Source organism: Sorghum bicolor, chromosome 4 (genome assembly GCF_000003195.3).
Source record: "Sorghum bicolor cultivar BTx623 chromosome 4, Sorghum_bicolor_NCBIv3, whole genome shotgun sequence".
Classification (NCBI taxonomy): Eukaryota; Viridiplantae; Streptophyta; class Magnoliopsida; order Poales; family Poaceae; genus Sorghum; species Sorghum bicolor.
The window spans coordinates 60,572,823-60,598,773 of NC_012873.2; the positions used below are offsets into that span (position 1 = coordinate 60,572,823).

The following is a 25,951-nucleotide window of genomic DNA, read 5'->3' on the forward strand; positions in this document are numbered from 1 at the left end:
CTGTTAATCATGCCATTTTTACGACACCGTTGGATAAAAATGAACGCCCTAGATGATTTTCAAAAGGTTTTCTAACCTTACCACATACACCAAAGCTGCCCTGCTGCCCCGGCTCTGCTACAATATTTTCACACTCCACTCCATATCCAACCACCACGTCTCCGATATGCCATCCCGTTGAGCCGTCCGTCCTCCACGCCACGGCCGTTGGTAATTGCCATCCCATCATCTAGAGGTCGATCGTCCACACAGCCCTTAGAGCAAGCCGTCGCCGGCGGCCTAGAGCTATCCCTCTACGGAGTACATCTAGAAGGCACCATTTTTGTCAAATCCGATCGCGGGTGGCAGAGCAAGAGGATGAGTGAGGAGTGCACACCTAAATCCTTATAGCTCGTGAGGCAAGGATTTCGCTAAATTAGTAGTACAACAATTAATAAGAAGAACAAAAAAAAAACACTCTATGCATGCAAAGCCACCAAGGATTCCGAGAGCTCGGTCGGCAGTGCCGAGCCCCGGGTTCACCACAAGTCACAGGATCTCCGTCTTTCTGGGGGAAAATGGCCGGGGTCCGTCAAGAAAACAGCTGGCACGGCCCATGATACGGTGCCACATGTGTCGGCGTGCTCGCTTTACCCGCAGGCCGCCGCAGGAGAAAACCAACACCGCCACCAACACTGTACTCCACTGCCGGTCGCGTCGTGTCGCTGGCTGCCCCCCTCCCGGCTCCCGGCTCCCGGCGTCCATAAATACGCGGCCGTGCACCACCCCAAACCCCCGCACCTCCCACCCGCTCCTCACTTGCCGTCTGCTGCTGCATTGCCTTGCCGCTCCGGCGACGCTCTAGGAGATCGATCATCGCCGGCGACGCTCCGCTACTTTGTTGAGAGAGGCAGAGAGAGAGAGAGTGCTAATCGCCGGCCGCGGCCACTTGTACTGGGAGTCTGTCCGGTAAATGACTGGAGGCCTTGCCGGCGGCGTCGTCGAGGTAGAGGTGCTGGGTCCGGTCTCGTTCTTCCCGACGTGCCTATCGTCGTCCCCGTCGCCGGAGAAGTTGCTGCGTGGTCGCACCGGAGGGTTTATCAAGGAAGGTACGCGTGTACGTATACATATGCTTATATATTAATTAATCTATCCGAGTTAGAGTATTAATCGAATCCTCACACAGTATTTCCTCAAAAAAAAAATTATCACACAGTTGCCATCAAGTTATCTGTCCGTCCTTTCTCCTTTGCGATACAACTAGTAGGTAGGAACGAAAGTATATAGTAAACTGATTTTGTAAGAGTACGCTTGTGTGCAACGTACATGCGCAAGGAACTCGTCAGTTACAGTCGCGCTACTAAACTGAAGTGATTTTGTTTGTTGGCGTGCATGGTAAAAGAAACAACCACCCTTACGTTTGCTGCTCTGCTGTGTGTGCACAACGTTCGACATCATTGTTATCGAGCCTAGCTATGCCTATATGGGCGTGCATGGTTTACACGATGCTTTGGCCGGACGGACAGGTAGCTGCTTCGTTTCTGGAGTCAGTAGTGTCTGATATGGATACGTGCAGACCAGATCATGCCAAAAGAGCCAGCTGACGGCGGCACATGATGACCGTCTCTGCTTGTTTTTACGCTAGTGCACTTCGGGAGCAGAAAAAGACATCTTCTGCATGCTCAGCTTTGTTATATAATTAATAGTTGTGTATCTAATTAGGAAGCGTTATGCATGTTTTTTTAATCTATTGTTACTTCATCCCTAACCGGAGATACTACATATCACAATCACAGGGTAAATCTTGCTGGCTAGCTCAAGGCTTCGTTAGGGAAAGGGCGAAAGGCTGCAGAAATTCCTGAAGAAGCTGCAGGGAATAAATTAAGCAACAAAAGGGTATCCTGTTAGAAATATGTACGTATTTCAGAACTCAGTTACAACTAGAACATTTTAATCGGAACACTTGCTGAGTTTCCACATCATGACAGTTGATACAAACTTCCATGCAGGACTGTTGTGTAACAGCATCCTAAATGAAATAGTTCAATACAGTACATAGTACAGCAACTAAAAAGATAGGCAGACAGCTGCATCTCATCTCATATGAACCGTGAACTAATAAGACTGATAAGGAGAGATTGTGAAGAACAAAAAAAAAAAAGTAGCATTGGAAATTCTGGTAACTAACTGTTGGTTTATTTTCTGAATAATTGATGACGCAGTCTACTGAACAAGGTTCAGAAAACTCACTGGACAAGCTGATGGATCCTACCACTATTGATTCGAAATGGACGTCTCCCATCACTGAAGATGGGTCCATGGACAGACGAGGAAACCCAGCTGTCAAGACAACCACCGGAGGATGGAGATCTGCCATCCTGCTGTTAGGTAAAAGCTATTTTTCTCAAAAAAAAGAAAGAAAGAAATGTTGTAAACATCTCACGTGATGCCGATTCCCTCTGTACATGACTACATAGTTACTAGATTCTGATATTGTAAAGAACTCCGGCATGGAACAGTTAATTCAACTGTGTAATTTATCACTGCAACCGTTTCCGTTTGCAAGCATATTCCCATGCATTGGCTGCCTCTGCCTGAGTTGAATGCAGTTCAGAATCAACAAGAACCCCTTCTTCGGCTGAATAGCAACAAACTCCAGAGTGAGGAGGGTTACTCCATCACTAATTCACTGGAAAAACATCCTAGTACTCTTCAGGTTTTCCACTAAGTTTTGCCCTCCCATCATCGCTTCACTCTGGCGTGATGCACAAACTCTGTTTTACATACATTCGAAACCTGACTAAGCTCAAACAGATGTCACAATATTGGTTCCGGGTCCGAAACCGCGGATCAGATGTACTGAGGGCTGAAACTGACAAGATCACGTCTGTTACTGATGCAGCTAACTATGGACTCGCGACGTGCGCCTTCTTCGGCGTCGGCGTGAACCTCGTGGTGTTCCTGCGCCGGGTGCTCCACCAGGGCAACGCCGAGGCGGCCAACAACATCAGCAAGTGGACAGGGACCGTCTACATCTTCTCCCTCATCGGCGCCTTCCTCAGCGACTCCTACTGGGGCCGTTACGTCACCTGCGCCATCTTTCAGATCATCTATGTGACGGTGCGATCATCTTCAGACACTGACCAACCCATCAGTCTCCTGTTTCTGTGATCCTTTTCTGTCGGTGCGCTGTTCTTACTTGCCTTTATTTGGTCAGGGCCTGGTGATCCTGTCGCTTGCGTCATGGTTCTTGTTGGTGAAGCCCTCCGGCTGCGGCGGCGTCAAGGTGCACTGCGACGAGCCGTCGGCGCCCGGCGTCGCGCTGTTCTACCTGTCCACCTACATGATCGCGTTCGGCAACGGAGGGTACCAGCCTTCCATCGCGACCTTCGGATCGGACCAGTTCGACGAGACGGACCCCAAGGAGGGGCGCTCCAAGGTCGCCTTCTTCAGCTACTTCTACCTGGCGCTCAACGTGGGGTCCCTGTTTTCCAACACGGTGCTGGTGTACTACGAGGACTCAGGGCGGTGGGTCATGGGGTTCTGGGTCTCGGCGGCCGCCGCCGCGCTGGCGCTCGTGCTCTTCTTGCTCGGCACGCCCAACTACCGGCACTTCAAGCCGAGCGGCAACCCGCTGACCCGCGTCGCGCAGGTGTTCGTCGCCGCGTTCCGCAAGTGGCACGCTGAGGTTCCCCGCGGCGAGCTCCTCCACGAGGTGGAAGGAGAGGACCCTAAGATCTCGGGCATCCGCAAGATCCTTCACAGCGACGAGCTCAGGTTCCTCGACAAAGCGGCGACGATCACCGAGGGGGAGAAGATGGAGAACCCGTGGAGGCTCTGCACGGTGACGCAGGTGGAGGAGGTGAAGTGCATCCTGAAGATGCTGCCCATCTGGCTGTGCACGATCGTGTACTCGGTGGTGTTCACCCAGATGGCGTCGCTGTTCGTGGAGCAGGGCGCCACCATGGACACCAACATCGGGTCGTTCCACTTCCCCGCAGCGAGCATGTCGCTGTTCGACGTCCTCAGCGTGCTGGCGTTCATCGCCATCTACCGGCGGGTCCTGGTGCCCGTCATGGCGCGGCTGTCGGGCAACCCGCAGGGCCTGACGGAGCTGCAGCGCATGGGCGTCGGGCTCGTGATCGGCATGGCGGCGATGGTGGTGGCGGGCGTGGTGGAGGTGGAGCGGCTGAAGCGCGTGGCAGCCCCGGACCAGCCGAGCTCCCTGAGCGTGCTGTGGCAGGTGCCGCAGTACGCGCTGATCGGGGCGTCGGAGGTGTTCATGTACGTGGGGCAGCTGGAGTTCTTCAACGGGCAGGCGCCCGACGGCGTCAAGAGCTTCGGCAGCGCGCTGTGCATGGCGTCCATCTCGCTGGGGAACTACGTGAGCATCATGCTGGTGAGCGTGGTCACAAGCCTCACCGCCGGGGAGAAGCGTCCGGGGTGGATCCCTGGGAACCTCAACTCCGGCCACCTGGACAGGTTCTACTTCCTCCTCGCAGCGCTCTCGCTCGTCGACCTCGCCGTCTACATCGCCTGTGCCATGTGGTACAAGGGCATCAAGCTTGACGGCGGCGACGGCGATGACAGTAGAAAGGTCTCTGCGCATGTCTAGCCACTGGGCCTGGGCCTTTAGTTCTTTCTGGTTCAGAGACGTGCCGGGCTGGCCGTATATATAGAAAATAAAAGGAATGTCAAAGAAGCTGCTTGTAAACCATCCGCTCAGTATTGGACGGCCCATGCTGTTCTGCATCTTTGGTCAGAGCAGAGGCTCCAAGTAACTTCATGTGAAGTACTAATGCTAGTATATGTATGTATTTATGTATATGGATGTCGGCTGAACTTGCTTGTAACCATCCTCTCAATAGACAAGTTGTGATCGATCCAAAACTCCAAATGGAAGCAAAGCTGCCTGATCCATGTCAGATTGTCATCTTCGTGTGTAGTAAGTCACTACTGCAAATCTACAATGCATGTTTTTCTCATGGTTACCCGCACTCGCGACGCGTCATCGTTCTTAGCAGAGCTGAGCATCGTCACAGCCGGCGTGGGGTCTATGGTGACACATGCAGAGCAAGGGCGGATTCAGAGAGGGTTGCAGCGTGAGCTCTCCAGTCCCCCTACAAACATGAATGCAATGGATCTCTCATAGGTCTCCCTACAAGTTTTGGACATCGATAAACTGATGGAAGTAGAAGAAAAAGAAAAAGAGGAAGTGAGGCCAAGAAAGAGGAAGAAGAGCAAGAATAGAAGAGAATAAAAGATGGACGAGCCCTTCTAGTATTGTTAGGCTGTGTTTGTGTCACGACGCTAACTCTATTTGGATTACTGGAGTTTAATACTTAGAACCTGTTTGGCACAACTGAACTTACTAGTAAAGTTGTTTTTTTAGAAAATAACTTTATAAGCAACTTTCTAGATGAAGATGAGTTATTTTTGAAAAAGTATTTGGTAAAATAGCTTCACCAACTACTTCTTACATAGATGAGAGAGGAAAATGAGGGAGAGAGAGCTACAATAAGCTATTTTTTAGCTTCATCTTAACTCATGTCTTTGTGAGAGGAGAAAAAAAACAACTTCACCTATAAAGCTGTTTTAGAAACAAGTGTTTGACAAAAAAAATACCAAATAGGCCCTTAGAATTGGAGATTTGGATACACACGAGATGAATTTCGCCGAGTTCTTCCGACACAGCTGCCCAGGTTCAAACTTCCTAGTTCATCCTTCTTCACGCCCTTCTTCACGCCTAATGAAATAGTGCGATGCTAAAGAACTTTGACAGTCACTTGAAATGAAGAAGTTTTTTTTTCTTTTTTTTTCTCGAATACGCAAAAGATTTGTTTATCTTTGTATTTAAGAAGAAGATATTTTTACAACCACACGGGCATGCTAGGGATGAAACAAATATACAAAAGACGTAGCCTCCCTAGCCTGATTACACGTAGCGATTACTCACAGACTAAATCTCCTAGGTGGCACTTGGAATAAAGAAGTTGAATCAAGTATCTCAACATTGACCTGATGAGGGCTGCCGACAGCAAGTGTAAGCTGAGATACATGAAACACTCAATGCGACAAGCCGATGGAAGTTGTAGTTTATAAGCCACACACCTAATATTTTGAAGAACAAGGAATTGGTCGAAATCTCTGAAAGAGAGCTTGTAATTGGCACAAGGAGCCACAGTGGTCTGAACAAAAGGTTACAGCTTCAAAATAGACTTGATCTCCAACTTCAAAATGACATTTAGTACGATTTTTATCAGCCTGCCTAGTGCTTTTGACGCCGTTGGACACTTTCTAACCGCAACTGTAACAGTTTGGTCATCATGGCTCTTTCCTGTAGCCAAGTTGCTAGATCAGGAATGGCACAAGCTTCAACAAGATCAATGCCAAAGAATGTTGGTGGATGACCATACAAGACTTCAAAAAGAGTTGTATTCAGGCTGGAGTTGTAGCTGGTGGTGTTACACAAGAATTCGCCTAGAGATAGCCAAGCTCTCCACTTGTGAGGACAAGAGTTAACAAAAGCAGCAAAGATAAACATGTGGGTCTTAGGCCCCACATCAAAAGCGAACCTAAAACTAAAAGCTCATATTCGCATTATAAATTTTTAGCAAAACTAGATAAAATTTGCTAGATATGATATAATGTAATAGAAAGTTCTATCATGCCAATAACCATAGAAAGATAATCATGTGGGTCTCATACGAAGCTCACGTATTATAAGACGTCTTAGCTTTTCGTGATACATAAGTTTTGTTATGCACTAATATACACTATGCCTAGATACATACTAAAAATAATGTATCTAAAAAAACCAAAATATCTTATAATTTGAAATAGAGGTAGTACATTGCAATGACTCAAACCCATTTCTACACTATATGATATATAGAAAACCGAACACTAACCCATGGGTTCAACCTATTCATCAATCTCCAAACAAAAAGAAGAACTCAATCTAACCACAACCCAATTTTCTATTAAACCTAACCTAATCCAACCTGACCCATTGATAAAATTGACTCATTTTCACTCATCTAAAGTGCACCAACTTAATAATCTAATATATTAGCAGGTCTAGAAAGAAAAAGTAATTTAGGTCACGAGGACACACCAAGGCATTAGGCATTGACATAGCTTCTGTAATCCATATCCTCACTTACCACTCCTATCTCCTCTCCGACACGAACCTTGCGGACACTGGAGCCGCCATCTCACAGCCACCGACGCCACCACCACCACCCCTCTTCCTCGTCGCACCACGGTCGCCGCCCCTCTTCTCCTTGTCTCTCAAGATTTGTCCCTCTTCTCGCCAGGACCGTGCTTGAGCTCGCCCATGGCAACGGCGCGGGTGTTGTTGGCTCCTCCCTCCTCGTGCCATGCCTTCCCCCGCGAGCGGCGCCACCTCCGCCTCTGTGCTAGCCCACGAGCAACGCCACATCCTTCTCCATGCTCGCCCACGACCAGCGCCACCTCCTCCTCCGTCGAGCTGGGCGACCATCACTACTTCCTCCCCCTACTCCTCTCCCCTCGCCCATGCGTCTCTTCCTCCCTTGCCCGTGCATGAGAAGGAGGCACGCATCAGCACGCTAGGTGTCACCGTGTACTCGAGCAAGGAAAGGACTTGTGCGGCAACACCAGGTCAAGCAAGTCAGGTGCACCACCCGATGGCCCTCCCGCTCGAGCTCGCCCTCCCGCACTTGACCTCCATGGGTGAACTCACCCATACCCATGACTACAACCATGAACGGTGTGTTTTATCTATTCATTGAAATGACTAAAAGAAGAGAATAGGTGGTAACTTCACCATAAGCTGTCCAAGGTGACCATATAATTATGTGCAGGTAAATAAATAAAAATCTCTATCAAGTTTGACTCTGCTAGGAAATGAAACAAACAACAAGCATTGGACCTGTTGGGCCTAGCCCTTGGCAGCCTGGCTCTCCTCGTCCGGCCCAGTCTAAGAGCGTGCAGGAAACAAACACGCACCCGCAGCGCCCTGCGCGCCAACAGCAAGTCTTGTTGTATGGAGGTCACGGATGTACTCCTGGACATCTGTCGTCATAAGCGCTTTTTCTTTATTGTGCTTCAATTTGTTCATCTTTGAACTTTACCTGAATTTGCAGAGTACTTCATGCATTCTAAATTATAAGACATTTTAAGAATTTTGGAGAGTGAAAGCATCTAAATTTGATCAAAATTATAAAAAAAATTATAATAATTTATAACATCAAATAGATACATTGTCAAAATATAATTAATAAAAAATCTAATAATACTTAGTTATTATCATAAATATTATTACTTATCATATAAATTTGGTAAAATTTAATATATTTTTTAAAAATCTTAAAATAACTTATAATTTAAGATGTAGAGAGGAGTAGCTTATTTTGTGACTCACGAGGGTCAATAGCTGTATATTGCAGTGTGGGGTTCCACCACTACCTGATCTGCTCGTTTGATCCAGTTCGAGACACGCCATCACGTGCTTACGGCTGCCGTCACGTCGAGGCGCCTAACTGGCTAACTCTGCATTGCGTAATACGGAGTACACGCTATATAGCGCCTTTAATGTTCAAGAGATCTAGTTTATTCCATATATCTATTTTTATATTACACGTCGTACCCACGTACCGTCCTGTTCTGCTCAGCTCGTCCCCGGAATGTTTGACTCGCTCCTCCAAATCACATATCAAATCAAATCAAATCGTTTTAAATCCGAATTAAAAAAAAGAAAATATCAAGCTAAATCTAATGAAATTGCGAAAAAAAAATCAAATACACAGATATCAACGTACCACCCCGCCCTGCTCAGCTCATCCCTGGAATTTTTTACTCGCTCCTCCAAAACAGAATCGGATATCAAATCAAATTGTTCTAAATCCGATTCGAAAAAAGTAAATATCAAGCCAAATCAAATGAAATTAGAAAAAATATAATCAAATACGCAACATACCATCCCGCCTTGCTCAGCTCGCCTCCTGATTTTTTTTGCCTCGCTCCTGCAAATCAGAATCGGATATCAAATCAAATCATTCTAAATCTAAATCGGAAAAAATAAAATGAAATATCAAGCCAAAACAAGTGAAATTGAAAAAAATATAATCAAATACGCAGGGTATCGTCATACTGTTCCACCTTGTTTAGCTTGTCCCCAGAATTTTTGACTCGCTCCTCCAAATCTCGCATATCAAATCAAATCGTTCTAAATCTGAATCGGAATAAAAAAAAAGAAAAATATCAAGCCAAACCAAACCAAATCGGAAAAATATAATCAAGTGCGTAGGGTATCATCGTATCGTCCCGCCCTGCTCAGCTTGTCCTTGAAATTTTTGACTCGCTCCTCCAAATCAGAATCAGATATCAAATTAAATTAAATTATTCTAAATCTGTATTGAAAAAAATAATATCAAGCCAAATCAAATTAAATCGAGAAAATATAATCAAATACACAGGATATCATTTTACTGTCCTGGCCAGCTTAGCTCGCCTCTAGATTTTTTTTTGTCTCACCTCCATCATCTCTGGCTAGGCCCCACACACACCCACATAGCGGAGGTGGGAGTGGGTCCACGCTCATGCGCACATAGAGGAGGCCTGCGTCCAAACATCGCCATTATGGCCGTGGCCATTCTCCACCTCGCCGTCACAATCGTGCCCAAAGCTTCGCCTTGACGTCCGGGCCTTCTTTGACATGCGCAGTCATGGGCTCCTGCCTATACGGCTTAGTTTGTTTGTCTCATAAGTCGTACTTTTTATATTAGCCAGCAGTGTTTTTTCTCTTATAATAAATCATTCAATCATAACTTTTCAGACCAACGAACAAGCTCGGAGTGAAATTTTGGGATAGTGCTCGCAACAATTCCTTAGAGGTGGTTTGATGAAGCTCAAAAACAGCTCTCGGAGCTATACCAAGCACATCCTTCCTTGTCATTCACGCTTTGTAATTTATCTTTCTCTTTCTCTTTTTTCTAAATACATCTCTATTGCTCCTTTTTCGTTTTACGTGCACTACACAATTTACCCTGCACTTTAATTCCCATGTCCAGACCTATAAATCTATTAAGAGACAGATGGAGTAGGTGACTTAGATTCATGAGTCATGTTGATACGAGTTGAAAGTTTGTACAGAGTCTGACTCGAAGAAGTGCCCAGCGATGCTGCAATTCGATTCCAGTAGACATTGGAACAAATAAGCCTCCGAGTCACAAATTATTTAGATGACCACGCTACAAGGTATATGCTTAGTTGCGGTACACGAACACTATTACTAGGTAAAATTAAATCTCGAAGGAAAAAGATGACGATCAATCAAGCGGCATTTTCTTTTGTGAACCAATCGTTTCACAAGAGAACTCACAGTACGTCGATGTCCATCGGATGCGAGCCACGGAGCACGGACAGCCACCGTGAAATCGCTAGCGAAGAGTACAACCAAAAGAAATAAATAAATGTCTAGCAGCACAGCTCACGTAGGTCGATCACGATGACAGACACAACAGGTTTCATGGAGAGACATGCGAGCTGATCGACAAACATATCGCAAACGTTGAGTTTTTTTATATTTCTCCGTTGCCCACATACGCAAATCGCTTGCTTGCATGCGCTTCTTGGGGATGCCCCTCAGTGCGTCCCATCTGGCCCCTTTTAAATAGCGCCTCTCCCCCTGCAAATCTTGAGCACACCACCACTCGTTTTCCTGTCCGGAACAGGAGAAAAGGGGAGCGAGGCGACTAGGCGAGGCGCGGTGTCCGCCCGATCAGCTCCGTCCCGTCCCGACAGCAAAATGGGTGCCGGTGGCAAGATGACTGAGCAGGAGAGGGAGAAGCAGGAGCAGCAGCTCGCCCGCGGTGCTTCAACAATGCAGCGCTCACCGGTGGAGAAGCCTCCGTTCACGGTGGGTCAGATCAAGAAGGCCATCCCTCCACACTGCTTCCAGCGCTCAGTGTTGAAGTCCTTCTCCTACGTGGTCCGTGACCTCGTCATTGCCGCGGCGCTCCTGTACTTCGCGCTGGCCATCATACCGGCGCTCCCAAGCCCGCTGCACTACGCCGCCTGGCCGCTCTACTGGATCGCCCAGGGGTGCGTGTGCTTCGCCATGTGGGTCATCGCGCACGAGTGCGGCCACCACGCCTTCTCCGACTACCAGCTCCTGGACGACATCGTGGGCCTGGTGCTGCACTCCTCGCTGATGGTGCCCTACTTCTCGTGGAAGTACAGCCACCGCCGCCACCACTCCAACACCGGCTCCCTGGAGCGCGACGAGGTGTTCGTGCCAAAGACGAAGGGGGCGCTGGCGTGGTACGCCCCGTACGTGTACAACAACCCCGTCGGGCGGCTGGTGCACATCGTCGTGCAGCTCACCCTCGGGTGGCCGCTGTACCTGGCCACCAACGTGTCGGGACGCCCGTACCCGCGCTTCGCCTGCCACTACGACCCCTACGGCCCGATCTACAACGACCGGGAGCGCGCGCAGATCTTCGTCTCGGACGCCGGCGTCATGGCCGTCTCGTTCGGGCTGTACAAGCTGGCGGCGACCTTGGGGTTCTGGTGGGTGGTGCGCGTCTACGCCGTGCCGCTGCTGATCGTGAACGTGTGGCTGGTTCTCGTCACGTACCTGCACCACACCCACCCGGCGCTCCCCCACTACGACTCGAGGGAGTGGGACTGGCTGCGCGGCGCGCTGTCCACCGTGGACCGCGACTACGGCGTCTTCAACCGTTTTTTCCACAACATCACCGACACACACGTCGTGCACCACCTCTTCTCCACGCTGCCGCACTTCCACGCCACGGAGGCTACCAAGGCGATCAAGCCCATCCTCGGCGAGTACTACCAGTTCGACCCCACTCCCATCGCCAAGGCGACCTGGCGCGAAGCCAGGGAGTGCATCTTTGTCGAGCCCGAGGAAGGCAGGGGCGTCTTCTGGTACAACAAGTTCTAGCTGCTTGATGCGCGGAACTCAGGATTGAGGTGATCGTCCATACTTTCACCGGATTGGGAGAAGAAATCAGGAAGAGAAGGCGGTAAAAATGTTGTACCGAGTGTCCATCCACCGATACATGGTTATAGTCATCACTCTTCAATCTTTTTTTTTCAAAAGGCGGCAACAAACTTTTGCCGGATTTTTATTTGATAAGGAAAACGAAAATAAATGGATTTACAGTCTTACAAAAATGAGTCTGAGCTCGCTTCCACTTTGGCACCTAGGACAACCCCTCTACTTTGAAAACGACCAAAAAAAAAACTTGAGGAAACTAAGGCCTTGTTTAGATGGAGGGTGAAAAAATTTTGGGTGTCACATTGAATGTTTTATAGGATGTCGGAAGGGGTATTCGGATACTAATAAAAAAACTAATTACATAACTCGTCTGGAAATTGTGAGACAAATTTATTAAGCCTAATTAATCCATCATTATTATATATAGGTTACTGTAGCACTTAAGGCTAATTATGAACTAACTAATCTTAAAAGATTCGTCTCATGATTTTCAACCTAACTGTGTAATTAGTTTATTTTTATATATATATTTAATACTTCATGTATGTGTCTAAACATTCGATATGATGGGTGAAAAGTTTTTGGTATGGGAACTAAACAAAGCCTAAATAAACACACCACCTGAAGTACTAGCGAGAAAACCTGAATGGGAGGGGAAAAAAAAAGAAGACCACTGCAACTAACTGCTTCAAGGATTTGGCCACGTGGCTAGTTGGGTTTGATTTCTTCCTTGCACGAGAAGGCTACCTCTCTTTGTTACAAGCCTTTGTTTTGAGAGGTTATCCTATTTCTTTCTTTTCATGGTTCTACCAAAAATATATTTCGATTCTATCAAATCTTTTTTTTTGAAAAAAAAATACATACATACATGATGCACCCAGGTTCGATACATGGATACTCCCTCTGTATCATTTAAAAACGTTGTTATGGCCTCTCCCCTCAATTGCAATACAGACGTGAATGTCCTTGCCTCTTTGATCGCCGCACTATGCACTCGTAGCCTCAATCTCCATCCACGCCGTTCCCACTCGCCTCTCGTGCGTAGTCTGCGCTCGCCACTCACCTCTCGTTTCCCATCCGTGTCTGCTCGCCACGTCCGTTTCTTAAGCCCTAACCACGGCCGGAGATGTGAAGTGAATGGAAACGTACTGCTAGCAAGCTTCTGAATGGAAATATAGATGCTAGCTAGCTTGCCTCTTTCCCCATTTGCGACCGTTTCTCGCTACTCGCCGCTCACCTCTCACGTCCACTGCTCGTGCTCACCGCGATCGTCGCTCGCACTCACCGCGGTCGCAGCTCGTGCTCACTGCTCACTTTCCATGGCTGCGGTGTCGGTGGGCTCGATGGATGCGGTGCGGGAGCAGATAGGGAAAACTCTACCCTAATTAATTATTCTTTGATATGCTAAATGTTGTTATAAACTTCATTTTTTTCTAGTATAAGTCAATCTGCTGCCACGTGGACAACTCGACAACATCTACGGTCCTCGTTCTGTGATTGGCTGGGCTCTGTCGCCCGCACCCTGCCGTCATCGGCCCAGCCGTGCTCGCTGGTGGTCCTCCCCAGGAGATGGGTCCGCGCGACGATGCCAGGCCTACCAGTCCCAAGGAGTTTGGTCGGCCGTTGCTTCAACTGGTTCGCAATGCATGTCGCTGCCTCCTGTCGTGGGCTGATTTTTCCTCAAACTGCATTTCGTGGGCTGATTTTTCTGTGTACTAGTACTGTGTTCATCCGCTATTCCGTTGTGTATATTGGCCATAAGTGATAAATCTACGAACTCAGAGATAGTTCCTGGGTCATGTTGTAGTCAATGTCTGCATTCCACCTATCGTTTTGCAGTGCCTCGGCCACTGACCGATTTTTTCTTTTGTTGTGCCATACCCTCCGAAAGAATAAAAAATTTTATTTTTCAAGAAGTCAAATAATTTAAACTTTAACTAATTTCTATAAAAAAGTATCTAACATTCATAATAAAAAATAAGTATTATTAGATTAAAATATACTTTTATAATAAATTTATTTAGAGACATAAATACTAATATTATTTACTATAAATTTGATCAAACTTATGTCAGTTCAACTGACACGGATTCTATAATTGCATTCTTTGTTACGTGTAGGATCTTGCAGATATCGTATTCGTTCACTTATTTTACAAACCGTATTTTTTCTACCAATCAATAGTATGAACAATACTTTCACCTGTAACTATTTAGAAACAGGCTCATCGTGACGCATCGTGACGACCAGAAGGAAGCCTTTTTGGACATTCCCCAACTGCACAAGGGCTGCTGCAGTGATGATCATCTTATCACAATCTCATCCACAGGGCAGCTGCATACGGCATACCTTTCCAAAGGTCTGTCTTCTTTTTTTTTTTGACCAACTGAACCTGATCCATCTGATTCTCAATGCCTGGGGAGAAGAGCTCCATGTCAAGAATGCCCAGCCCCAGACCTCCCGTGGTGTTGGCATGCATAATTTGGTCTATGCTGCCTTGTAGTATCTCAAAGTCCGGATCTAAATTAGAAACCATATAAACTATGTTGCAAAGATTATAGAAACCGGATCTAAGTTAGAAACCATATCTACAAGAGAACCAAGACATAAAGAAATATAATTGGTAGAGAATGAACTCCATCCGTCCACGAAAGAGTAAATTTCTAGAGTTGTTCTAAGTCAAACTTTTTAAATTTTGACCAAATTTCTAGAAAAAAATACTAAGATTTATGGTATCAAATTAGTACTATTAGATTCATCATATAATATATTTTCATATGATGTGCATTTTATGTCATAGATGTTGTTACTCTTTTCTATAAAGTTAGACAAACTTAAAAAAAATTGACTGACACGGATTCTAGGAATTGACGGAGGGAGTATAGAAACTATGTTTAGTTTATAGCAACTATATTTGCTATTGTCCATAGCAACACACGGGTAATAGCCTGGTACCCAGCCTCTCAGTATTTGACATCGAATTCGTAAGCATTTCAAAATGTAATCCAGGACACGCCAATTCTTTCAATCCGAGAGATTCGGTACCGAGAGTCCGAGACAGTGCATCGACGCCGAGCAACCACTGCTCGCTGTCGCTGGACAGCTGAGGCCTCAGGGACCGCGTGCGTCCTGCCTGCGCGCCGCTGCAGCGCTGCTCCCGCTCGCGGCTCGCTTGTCTGAGCAGCACCGCTTGCGCACTCTGCAGTCTTCATGGCGCCACCTTGCCACCTTGGCCGCCTCGCACCGCCCTCGCCGTCGTCTGCAACCCGTCAGTCCCCGCCGCGCCATCACTCTGAGCAGACCATCGTCACACGCGGCGTGGCCGGTGGTGACACCTGCAGAGCATGCTCGCCACTTGTCAGTTCTTTCAGCAAGCTGCCAGCACCGAGCTCGCTTGTTTGCTTGTTGCTAGTATGGGTATGGCAGACATCAGGCGACAAGAGTTGTAGGAGCCATGTACATAGATGGGTATCTTTCTTTCGGTTCTTGGAACTTGATTCACAGGTGGATGTCTCCAAGATGGTTGGTAGTGCTGGCGCATGCATTTCGATCATCAGAGTAGTATGCAACATCGCCTGTAACTGAATGAAGCATACGTACCAAGGCGTTTTCTGTTGCCTTTATGGATGACCTCTTCGAGTCCCTGTGAGGACAGTGACGTCTAAGTTAGTTTGGATGCTCAAGTTGAAGATGAAGGAACAATGGAACACGGTTGGTAATCACACATCATCACGAGCACGATGAAGTTAGCAGAGCAACCTGAAATGGAGTGAGAGACTAGAGACCGGTGAAGGCCAGAGTGCGCGGCCCAGTATTTCAGCCCACTGGAGGGGGAGGGGGGCAGAAATCAAAACTGAAATTGAGCGCTGCGCGTTTGAAACGACAGCAGATGAGCAGACAGAGTGAAGAGTCTCCAAATCTGACAGTTATTCAGCAGTGTGTTTTTATAAATATATAAATAATAAATTAACTTTGTGTCTAATGATCTATAGTTTTTATGAATTCAAAAAGAAATATGCTGTAGTTTAGTTTAGAGCAACAACACAGTGCATGTCTGCATTGCCTGGCTCAAAGATAAGACTCGCACTACAGTGAAATGCTCCGGCACACAAATTGATGGTGAATCCAACTAAACTGTTTCCTCCCTCTCAAAATAACTACTCCTCTGTTCCTAAATTTATGTTGCGACCATTGTTTGTATATCAATAAGTTTGTCTAAATTTATAAAAAATATTAACAATATTTATATCTTCAAATAAATTTATTATCAAAATAGATTTGATAATCTATCTAATAATTCTAATTATATACCATAAATACTAATATTGTTTTATATATATTTAGTCAATGTTTTTTCTTGAAAAGCGAAAACAACAATTAAAAGGGACGGAGGAAGTACACATCAAGCTATTTGAGATACCAAATTTTATTGTATTTTAACCAAATCTATATAATATATATATATATAGTGTAATAAGTAACAAGTATCATTAAATTGATATTAGATATATTTTGTAATAAACATATTATTTTAATGTGACCGGAGGGAGATTGCTCCCAACCTTAAAACATATTATATAGCCCAAAACGACTTGATATAAATTTACAAAAGTTTACGAAGAAACTACAAAAACACCGAACAAACCTAGCATTAGGGCGAAAAGTGGCAAAACCACAAAAACACAGCGGAAAGCAAGGACTACCACACGCAAGACACGAAAGCTCTTTGACGATACCCCTAGGGAGGTGAATGACGTCAGAACACAATCATCGTCAGCCAAGTAGAAGCTTGGCAAGGCTTTTGCCTGAGCCTTGTGCCGATGGAGAGCTACAATGAATGGCCCATGGGAAGAAGCGGCTAAATGTTCTTCAACAACACCTTTAAGAAGGAAAATCTTGTCACTAGCCTAGACATGATCTAAGTTGAACTTTAGCCCAGAACCTTTACAAGTGTTCTTGCCGATCGTCACCATATGTCACCCGGAGACGTTCGGACTCGCCCGCGACGACGGGAGGCGCGCACCGGTAGTGCCAGTTGTCACCACACGCCATGGAGCCCTATGGACTCGCTCATGACGTCGGGAGCAGTGCACTGGCAGTGCCAGTCGCCACCACACGTCGTAGAGACGTTCAAACTCGCCCGCGACAACGGGAGGCGCGCACTGGTGCTACTAGTCGCCGCCACACGTCACGAAGCCGTTCGGACTCGCCCGCGACAATGGGAGGCACGCACTGACGCCGCCCATCGCCGCCGCACGCCGCGGAGCTGTTCGGACTCGCCCGCGACACCCGGAGGCGCGCACCGGCAGTGCCAGTCACCGCCACATGCCACAGAGCCGTTCGGACTCGTCCGCGACAACAGGAGGCGCGCACCGGTAGAGTCAGTCGCCACCACACGTCGCTGAGGCACGCACCGACACCGACCAGGAGGTCTCTTGGTGAAGAGACGTTGATGCCAGCCATCGCCACACGGGGACGGTGGACTATGACCGAGGTAGAAGAGCGGGCCGCCGCTGCACGAGAATGGCATGTCCGCCCACCCAACCCGCTCATGCAGCAGCAGCAACATCCGCGCCGTGGTCCTCCCTTATCGTGGAACGCCGGCTCCCCTCGTCTCTAGGTAGACCCTCCGTCGTGCATGGCGGCTCGCCACACACCGTCATGGCCGCCTGAAAGGATCAAGATGCCCAAGAGGGGGGGGGTGAATTGGGCTTCTCTAAAAATTTAAGCAACCTATAAGCTCCAATTCAACCCCTTGTGCCTAGTGTGACTTAGAGAGCTACCGGATAAAAGTTTTGCAACCTAGTTCCAATCCTGTTCTAGCATGGCAATTCTAAGAATGTAAGAGCACAAAGTAAATGCTAGAAAGTAAGGGAGTAGTGGAAGAAAATGCTCGGCGATGTTTTGCCGAGGTATCGGAGAGTCGCCACTCTCCACTAGTCCTCGTTGGAGCACCCGCGCAAGGGTCTTGCTCCCCCTTGGTCCGCGCAAGGACCAAGTGCTCTCTACGGGCTGATTCTTCGACACTCCGTCGCGGTGAATCGCCCAAAACCGCTCACAAGCTTGACACGAGCCACCCACAAGAACTCCGGGTGATCTTCGTGCCTCCAATCACCACCGAACCGTCTAGGTGATGGCGATCACCAAGAGTAAAAAGCAAAGAACTCTCACTTGACCCAAACAAGGCACTAGAGAGTGATGGATGCACACTTGACTCTTGGAACTCACTAGAGGATGATTCTCTCAAGAATTCACTCAAAACTCAATCCTCTCTAGGCTCTTTGCAACTCTCTTGCTCCACAACAAGTTTCTCTGATGTTCAAATGGGCAAGAGAGGTCTCATGGACGAAGTGGAGAAGTATAAATACTATCCACGAAGTCCAAAGGTCGGCCAACCGTTTTCCACTGAAAACGGGGTCACCGGACGCACGTTATGTTGCACCGGACGCGTTGCACTGAGCGTCCGGTGTGACATAACGGCTACCTGCGCTTTTCTCTGACAGGTCATCGGACGCTAACTCGCAGCGTCCGGTGCACCGTCCGGTGCTCGGGGAAACTTTACATGTTCCCTGCGCATGGGACCGGACGCTACCCGGCGCGTCCGGTGCTAGCGTCCGGTGCACAGGGGAACTTTGCAAGCTCCCTGGGTAAGGGACCGGACGCTACACGGTGCGTCCGGTGCTAGCGTCCGGTGCCTAACCCTAAGCACGGCACTGTTCTAACGGCTAAGGACCTCACCGGACGCACTCACAGAGCGTCCGGTGCAGCGTCCGGTGCCCCTTTGGGCACCCAAACTTCGTCGAAACGCGATCGCTCCAACACGAAGTTTGTTCCTCTCGATCTAAGGACTATCTCTGAGCTGCCTAGTGCTGGGTTTACCAAGTGTGCACCACACCTAAACCTAAAGCCTTGCCTAAGTCAAGCTACTAGATCAAAGCCCCTCTTAATAGTACGGTCAAAGGAAAAACAAGGTCCTAAACTACTCTAAGTGCCCTTCTTCACCATGTGGCACTTAGACCTAGTCTAGTCTTGACGATGTCCATCCAACCTTTGAAAACCGAAACGATTTCCACTATTAAGTAGGCATGTACGTCCCTGTCCATCGAGTATCTATATACCATGACCTTACCTATGACTTTGCCTCTGCAAAACACACGTTAGTCATAGTAACCAATAATGTCATTAATCACCGAAACTCTAGGGGCCTAGATGCTCTTTCAATCTCCCCCTTTTTGGTGATTGATGACAACCTCGAGTATGAAAAGAGTTGAGGTTTTCAAAGAGACTTGGTTTCAATAAGCATATTACAATAAGAATAAAAGGATTAGCAATGCTTATATCAACCAAGTCTAATACCCTGCATCCAAATATGTGAGTGGTATACGATAGGATATAAACACTAGGCTCATAAGAATATCGGAGTAAGAACGCGGAAGCAAAGGTAATATGAGCCAAAACACATGACATTAAGATATCACAATAAGCACAAATCATGTCTCATAACCATAGTATCTCACACAAGTGCAATGCATAAAAGTAAACGTGATGCATGATAGAGTAGCACACATAAAGAGTATCTCAAAAGAATAGACTCCTCACAAGAAGACTCCTAAAGCCTCTCTAGCTCCCCCTAACTCCTAACTCTCATACTACGAACTCTCTCCCCCTTTGGCATCAAGCGCCAAAAACCTAAGAAGTCGGTGGAGGAGACGGAGCAGTGGAGTCCCTCGGCACGGCCACGAAGCGAGCTGCATCATCTGAACTGTCGGCCGTCGAGGCAGAGGAGGTGGAGTGACCCTCTGAAGCTGCAGGTGCTGGAGAAGCGGTCCGGGTCTGCTCTGGCGCTATCACAGGCTGTGCTGGCTGCTCAAGTCCGGCTGACGAAGCTGGCACGGACTCGGTCGCTGTAGCTGTCGTCTCTGGAACGGTAGTAGACGGTGCAAGCTGCTCGGACGACGCTACGGACGACGACAGAAGCTCTGTAGTGGTAACTGGCGCTGTAAAGACTGCAGGAGCCTGCAGAGGAGAAGGCGTAGGGTCACCAGTCAGAGCACTGTAGGTGAAGCTGAGGTGCGGATCTGTCTGCGAGTCCCACACAAGCTGCGACGCTGAAGCTGACTGAGGGGTGAAGCCTGAGCGGAGAGGGGTAAACTGCGGTACCTGCTCAAAGCCTGAAGAGATAGCACCCTGAGAGACCTGGTGCTGTGGCGTCGAAAACGGCTGACTCTGAGCTGGTAGCTGGAGCGGCTGCTGAGACGGGCTCTGAGTCTGAGGCACTGGAGTAGGTGGCCTGACAGTCGACGTGCCTGGGAGCTGGATCTGCGGTAGCTGAATCCCTGAGGCGGCCATGAGAGCGGCCATCATCGCTGTCTGCTGGGCCTGGAAAGCAAGCTGCTGCTCCTGAAAAGTGAGAAGCTGACGCTGGAGCTCATCCTGCCTGGCCTGCATGGCTGCATTGATGGCAGCCTGATCCCAGTCTCGCCTCGCCTGCTCCTCAGCTGCACGGCGCTGATCTGCCCTCATCCCCTCTAAGATAGCAAGCAGGGCAGGGTCTGAAGTACTCGAAGAACCGCCTGCCTCATGGTCGTGAGCTCTAGGAGGAAGATCAGTCACTGGCGGCTGATAGTCGTCGTCTGAACTGTCTGAGGCGAAGTCAAACTCGCCCTCTGCCTCTGCATCGGCGAACGCGCCGATAGCTACGTCCTGCTGCTCCTCTGTCTCTGCAACAGCTACTGTACTGCGGGTGCCCCTAGGAGAAGGTAGGGGCACCGGTCCACGTGGAGCACGAGGAGGAGGGGCACCGCGAAGGTCGTGGTGCGCTCTCAACATCTGCCGGGGGTCGTAGTGGGGGAAGACGGTGTCGGACTCTGTCAACTCCCTCTGCAAGTGAGCTGGCATGGGCAGTGGCCTAGCACGAAGTATAAGCAGGGTGATCCAATGTGCGTAGGGCAACTGACGCCGGCCCCTGAAGCTCTCTGAGATGGTGTCCTCTATCTCTGAGACAATCAGATCCCACAAATCAAACTCTGTCTGGGAGATGAGGTGAGCAACTAACCACTGCTGGATGCGAGTGAACCCGTCTCTGTAGCCTGTCCTGGGGAGAAGGGTCTTCCTCAACACGAAGTCAAGGATCCTGGCTGGGCGTATCAAGTCACCCACTGTCCTGCTGGAGCCCTCCCCAAAAGGTGCACGGAAGCATGGAGCCACGAAGTCGACTGGTGGTATCTCACCACCGTGAGGACGACGAGGGGGATCCACGTTCCCATAGCATAGCTGGTGAATCCTGGTGGGAGAGGCTCGCAGTCCAAGTACCTCTCTGGCCCTCTGAGCTGTCACTCTGTAGTCTGTCCCCGCCAGTGCGTAGTGGATATAACTGTGATCTGGAGAAACCCACACTGACGCATAGAACTCTCTGACCCACTGCTCACAGTAAGTGCCGGGGAGTGCTAGTAACTCTGGAAGTCCGTGGAGGTAGGTAAAATACTGACGAATATCAGCTCCAACTACGTTCCCCAGTATCTCCAGGTCGATCACTCGGTGCTCCCTGAACTGAGCCTGAGAGCGAACCAGTGCCTCGTAGATGTCCTCCTGGATGACTGTGTAGAACCTGGCACCGGCTCTAGGATCCCTGGCAGCTGGAAACCAGGTGGGAAACGGAACGAACCTCAGCTGCTGGATCTCTCTGGCTGACACAAGAGAAAGATCCCTGTGGATCCTGACTGGCCTCGGGCGTGAAGCTGGTGTACCTCTCGCTGGTGTGGCACGAGCTGTGGAAGTGGACTGACCCGGCGTGCCGGTCCGAGGAACGGCCTGGGTGCGAGCACGAGTCGACCTCCTGAGTGGCTGCTCCTGTTCCTGTGCTGGACCCTCTGCCTGGGTCTCTGTCTCAGTGTCTGGATCCTCCTGAGCTGGATCCCTGACCACAAGCCTAACCCTCTGTCCTCCAATCATCACGGTGCCTGGAGGGGATCCATGGAAAGCCTCTGCCTCAAGCACTGCACGCCTCTGACGCGGCGTAAGATCATCACCGATCCTCAGAGAACCAGAGCGACCACCCCTCTCGGCTGCCTCAGCCGCTGCTGCAACTGCCTCTGCGACCTTTGCATCTCTGTCACTGGCCTTCCGCTTCTTTGTCGCCAGCTTCTTGCCTTTTCCCTTCTCTACCGCTGACAGGCGCCGGGGAGGATCACCTCCACCATCTCCTCCTGGAGAACCTCCGGAGCCAGCTGTCGGACCACTGACGTTCTTGGTGCGAGCCATTGCGAAACAAGAGTCCGACAAACAACCGACTAACAATGGAGTTTAACGCGCTGCAGGGAAACGACAAGATAGGATGTATATAAGCAAACATATCGACTAGAGATGAGATAAACCTATGGATCGCAAGAAAAGATAAGATACGGGCATGAACAGCTTACGATCCACGGACGAGATGCGTTCCGAAAGAGATGACACGATCGGGAACTGCCGGAGAACGCGAAGCTCCTCCTTAAGGTGCTGCACAGGGTTAACGAAGAAGATCAGAGTCAAAACCCCTTTTCTAATCCGTTGAGACAAAAATTCAAACACCTTAAGGGCAGGAAACTTAAGAGACTCACTCAAGCCTTCAAATCACTGCGAGATTGAATCTGCGCAAGGGAAGAAGGAAGAGGGAGAGGCTCCGGAGTGGATCTGGCGCGGGGGAACCTCCAAGGACGCCGCGGATGGCCGGAATTCGACGGCGGCGGCGGCGCTAGGGCAGGGCGCGGGCGCGGGAAGAGAACCGGAGAGGAAAAAGATCGGCCGCGAGATGCCCCTGGGCGCGGGCTTTATGCGCCCGCCGCGGGGTCACCGGACGCTCTTTATGTTGCACCGGACGCGTCCGGTGACCACCGGACTCATGCGCAGAGAGGTTTGCATTTTAGTTTTGCACCGGACGATGGGCACCGGACGCTGGCTTTAGCGTCCGGTGCTTCAGGTCACACCAGGTGAGCACCGGACGCACCGCACCGGACGCAACAGGGATACTGTTCCTATGTCCGGTGAGTACAGTCTGGCGCATTCACCGCACCGGACGCTCAAAGGCAGCATCCGGTGCATCGTCCGGTGCTCCTCTGAGCACTTTTCCAACTAAGCACCACGTCCGACTTTGACCCAACCAAGTTCCATCTTCAAAAGCACACAAGGAAACACCAAATGGAACTGGTATGAGTGACCTCTCTCAAACCCTCAAATTTTCACAAATATTTAGCCATAGGCTTAGTAGTTTTTATGAAGGTAGTTCGAGAAAAAAATCACCAAGGAGCATCGTATGGCCATAAAGCTAGGGGGTTAAAACATAATGAGCTTTGAATGCTCCCCCTATCTATGGACGAACACAGCGGATGCTCAACGAATAACCGAAAAGAAACGATCAACTAACAAGCATGCACATGATATGAGTTGTAGTGCAATATTTGAGAGAAAACTAATGCTTGTCAAGTTTGATCCAAGGTTAAGCTTTTTCACACACACAAGGGGGTTATCTTAACCATGTTAGACAAGCCCTACATGCAAGTTATATTTTTAGTTTTGATATGCATGAAATGCAAAGCAAAGGTTATTTACAAGATTCAACACACAACTTTTATCTTTTAGTGAAGTTGGAAAGGTCAAGCACATTAAGTTCATTTCTCAACATACAAAACCTAGCTTCATCTAGGGGTTTTGTGAAGATATCCGCCAATTGATTTTCCGTTCCCACATTCTCTAGGGATATGTCACCTTTAGCAACATGATCCCTAAGGAAGTGGTGACGGATGTCAATATGTTTTGTGCGGGTGTGTTGAACCGGGTTGTTTGCAAGTTTTACGGCACTTTCGTTGTCACACAACAAAGGTACTTTGTCTAGTTCTACTCCATAGTCTAGCAAAGTTTGTTTCATGTAGAGTATTTGTGCACAACAAGCACCGGCGGCTATGTATTCCGCCTCGGCCGTTGACAAAGCAACACTATTTTGTTTCTTTGACATCCAAGAGACAAGTGATCTACCTAGGAAATGGCACCCTCCGGATGTGCTTTTTCTATCAATCCGGCACCCGGCATAATCCGAATCGGAATAGCCTACAAGTTGGAATCTTGCACCTTTGGGATACCACAAGCCTAGGCGAGGTGTGTATTTTAGATACCTAAGAATTCTCTTGACGGCAATCAAGTGAGATTCCATAGGCATTGCTTGATATCTTGCACACATACACACACTAAACATTATGTCGGGCCTAGATGCGGTGAGGTAGAGTAGACTTCCTATCATGGAGCGATAGAGAGTCTTGTCAATAGGGTTACCTCCCTCATCCAAGTCGAGATGCCCATTTGATGCCATGGGAGTCTTGATTGGCTTGCAATCCATCATCTTCAACCTCTTGAGAAGATCTTGAGTGTACTTCTCTTGAGAGATGAAGACCCCTTCCTTCATTTGTTTGACTTGAAATCCTAGGAAGAAGGATAGCTCGCCAATCATGGACATCTCAAACTCTTTGGACATCAAATCACCAAATTCCTTGCAAAAGTCTTCATTAGTAGAGCCAAAAATAATATCATCAACATAAACTTGGCAAATGAAGATTTCCCCATTCATTTTATTGGTGAAGAGTGTTGTGTCAACTTTCCCAATCTTAAAGCCCTTCTCAATGAGGAAGTCCCTAAGCCTCTCATACCAAGCTCTAGGAGCTTCCTTGAGACCATAGAGTGCCTTGGACAACCGGTAGACATGCTTGGGGTACCTAGGGTCTTCAAAACCGGGGGGTTGCTCAACATAGACAAGCTCATTAATATAACCATTTAAAAAGGCACTTTTCACATCCATTTGAAATAATTTGATATCATGACTTGATGCATATGCAAGTAGGATACGGATTGCTTCAAGTCTTGCCACCGGTGCAAAAGTTTCACCGAAGTCAAGACCTTCCACTTGTGAAAAGCCTTTTGCCACAAGTCTTGCCTTGTTGCACACCACTTTGCCTTGATCATCCTTCTTGTTCCGGAAGACCCACTTTGTCCCAATCACTCTTGCATCTTTGGGTCGCTCTTCAAGTGTCCATACTTGGTTGCGAGAGAAGTTGTTCAACTCCTCTTGCATGGCCATGATCCAATCCGCATCACGAAGAGCTTCCTCTATAGTCTTTGGTTCATCTTCAAGAGACACAAAAGCGTGATGTTCAATAAATAAAGCATGTCTAGAACGAGTAGTTACACCACGTGATGGACTCCCGATGATGAGATCTTGAGAGTGATCTTGGAGGAGATGTGATGTTCTTCTTGGTGCCACTTGAGGGGTTGGTTGGGGAGCATCAACATCTTGTGCTTGTGCCACCGCTTGCTCATGAGTGACTTGGGTGTCTTCATGAGCATCTCTCACATCCTTGTCTTCATCTTGTGGACCTTGTGAGGTGGATGGTGGCTCAATGACTTGCACATCATCATCATCTTCTTTAGGCTTGATGTCTCCCACCGACATGTTCTTCATGGCATCCCTCAATGGTTCACCACCTACATCATCAAGATTATCACTTGCTCCTTGGGAGCCATTAGTTTCATCAAATTCAACATCAAATGTTTCTTCAACCATGTTTGTGGCATGGTTAAAGACCCTATATGCTTTGGACTTTGATGAATAGCCAACCAAGTAGCCAATGTCACATCTTCTTTGGAACTTTCCCAAGTGTTGGCGCTTCTTGTAGATGTAGCACTTGCACCCAAACACTCTAAAGAATGAGACATCGGGCTTCTTCCCATTGAGCAACTCATATGGTGTCTTCTCTAGGAACTTGTGAGGAAAGAGCCGGTTTGACGCATAGCATGCGGTGTTGATTGCCTCGGCCCACATCTTCTCCGAAGTGTTATACTCATCTAGCATTGTTCTTGCCAAGGTAATCAAAGTCCGGTTCTTTCTTTCTACAACCCCATTTTGTTGTGGTGTGTATGTTGAGGAGAACTCATGCTTGATTC

At 48.3% G+C, this 25,951-nt stretch overlaps 2 protein-coding genes across 2 annotated transcripts; both read left to right on the forward strand.

Annotated features, from left to right (window-relative positions):
• Positions 779 to 4,829, forward strand: LOC8071782 (protein NRT1/ PTR FAMILY 7.3). Its single transcript, XM_002452603.2, has 5 exons — positions 779 to 1,088; positions 1,776 to 1,893; positions 2,202 to 2,367; positions 2,882 to 3,099; positions 3,197 to 4,829. Exons 3-5 carry the CDS (start codon positions 2,241 to 2,243, stop codon positions 4,592 to 4,594), a joined length of 1,743 nt encoding a protein of 580 aa, XP_002452648.1. The 5' UTR covers positions 779 to 1,088; positions 1,776 to 1,893; positions 2,202 to 2,240; the 3' UTR covers positions 4,595 to 4,829.
• On the forward strand, positions 10,638 to 12,162 carry LOC8066368 (fatty acid desaturase DES2). Its single transcript, XM_002452604.2, has one exon. It carries the CDS (start codon positions 10,772 to 10,774, stop codon positions 11,927 to 11,929), a length of 1,158 nt encoding a protein of 385 aa, XP_002452649.1. The 5' UTR covers positions 10,638 to 10,771; the 3' UTR covers positions 11,930 to 12,162.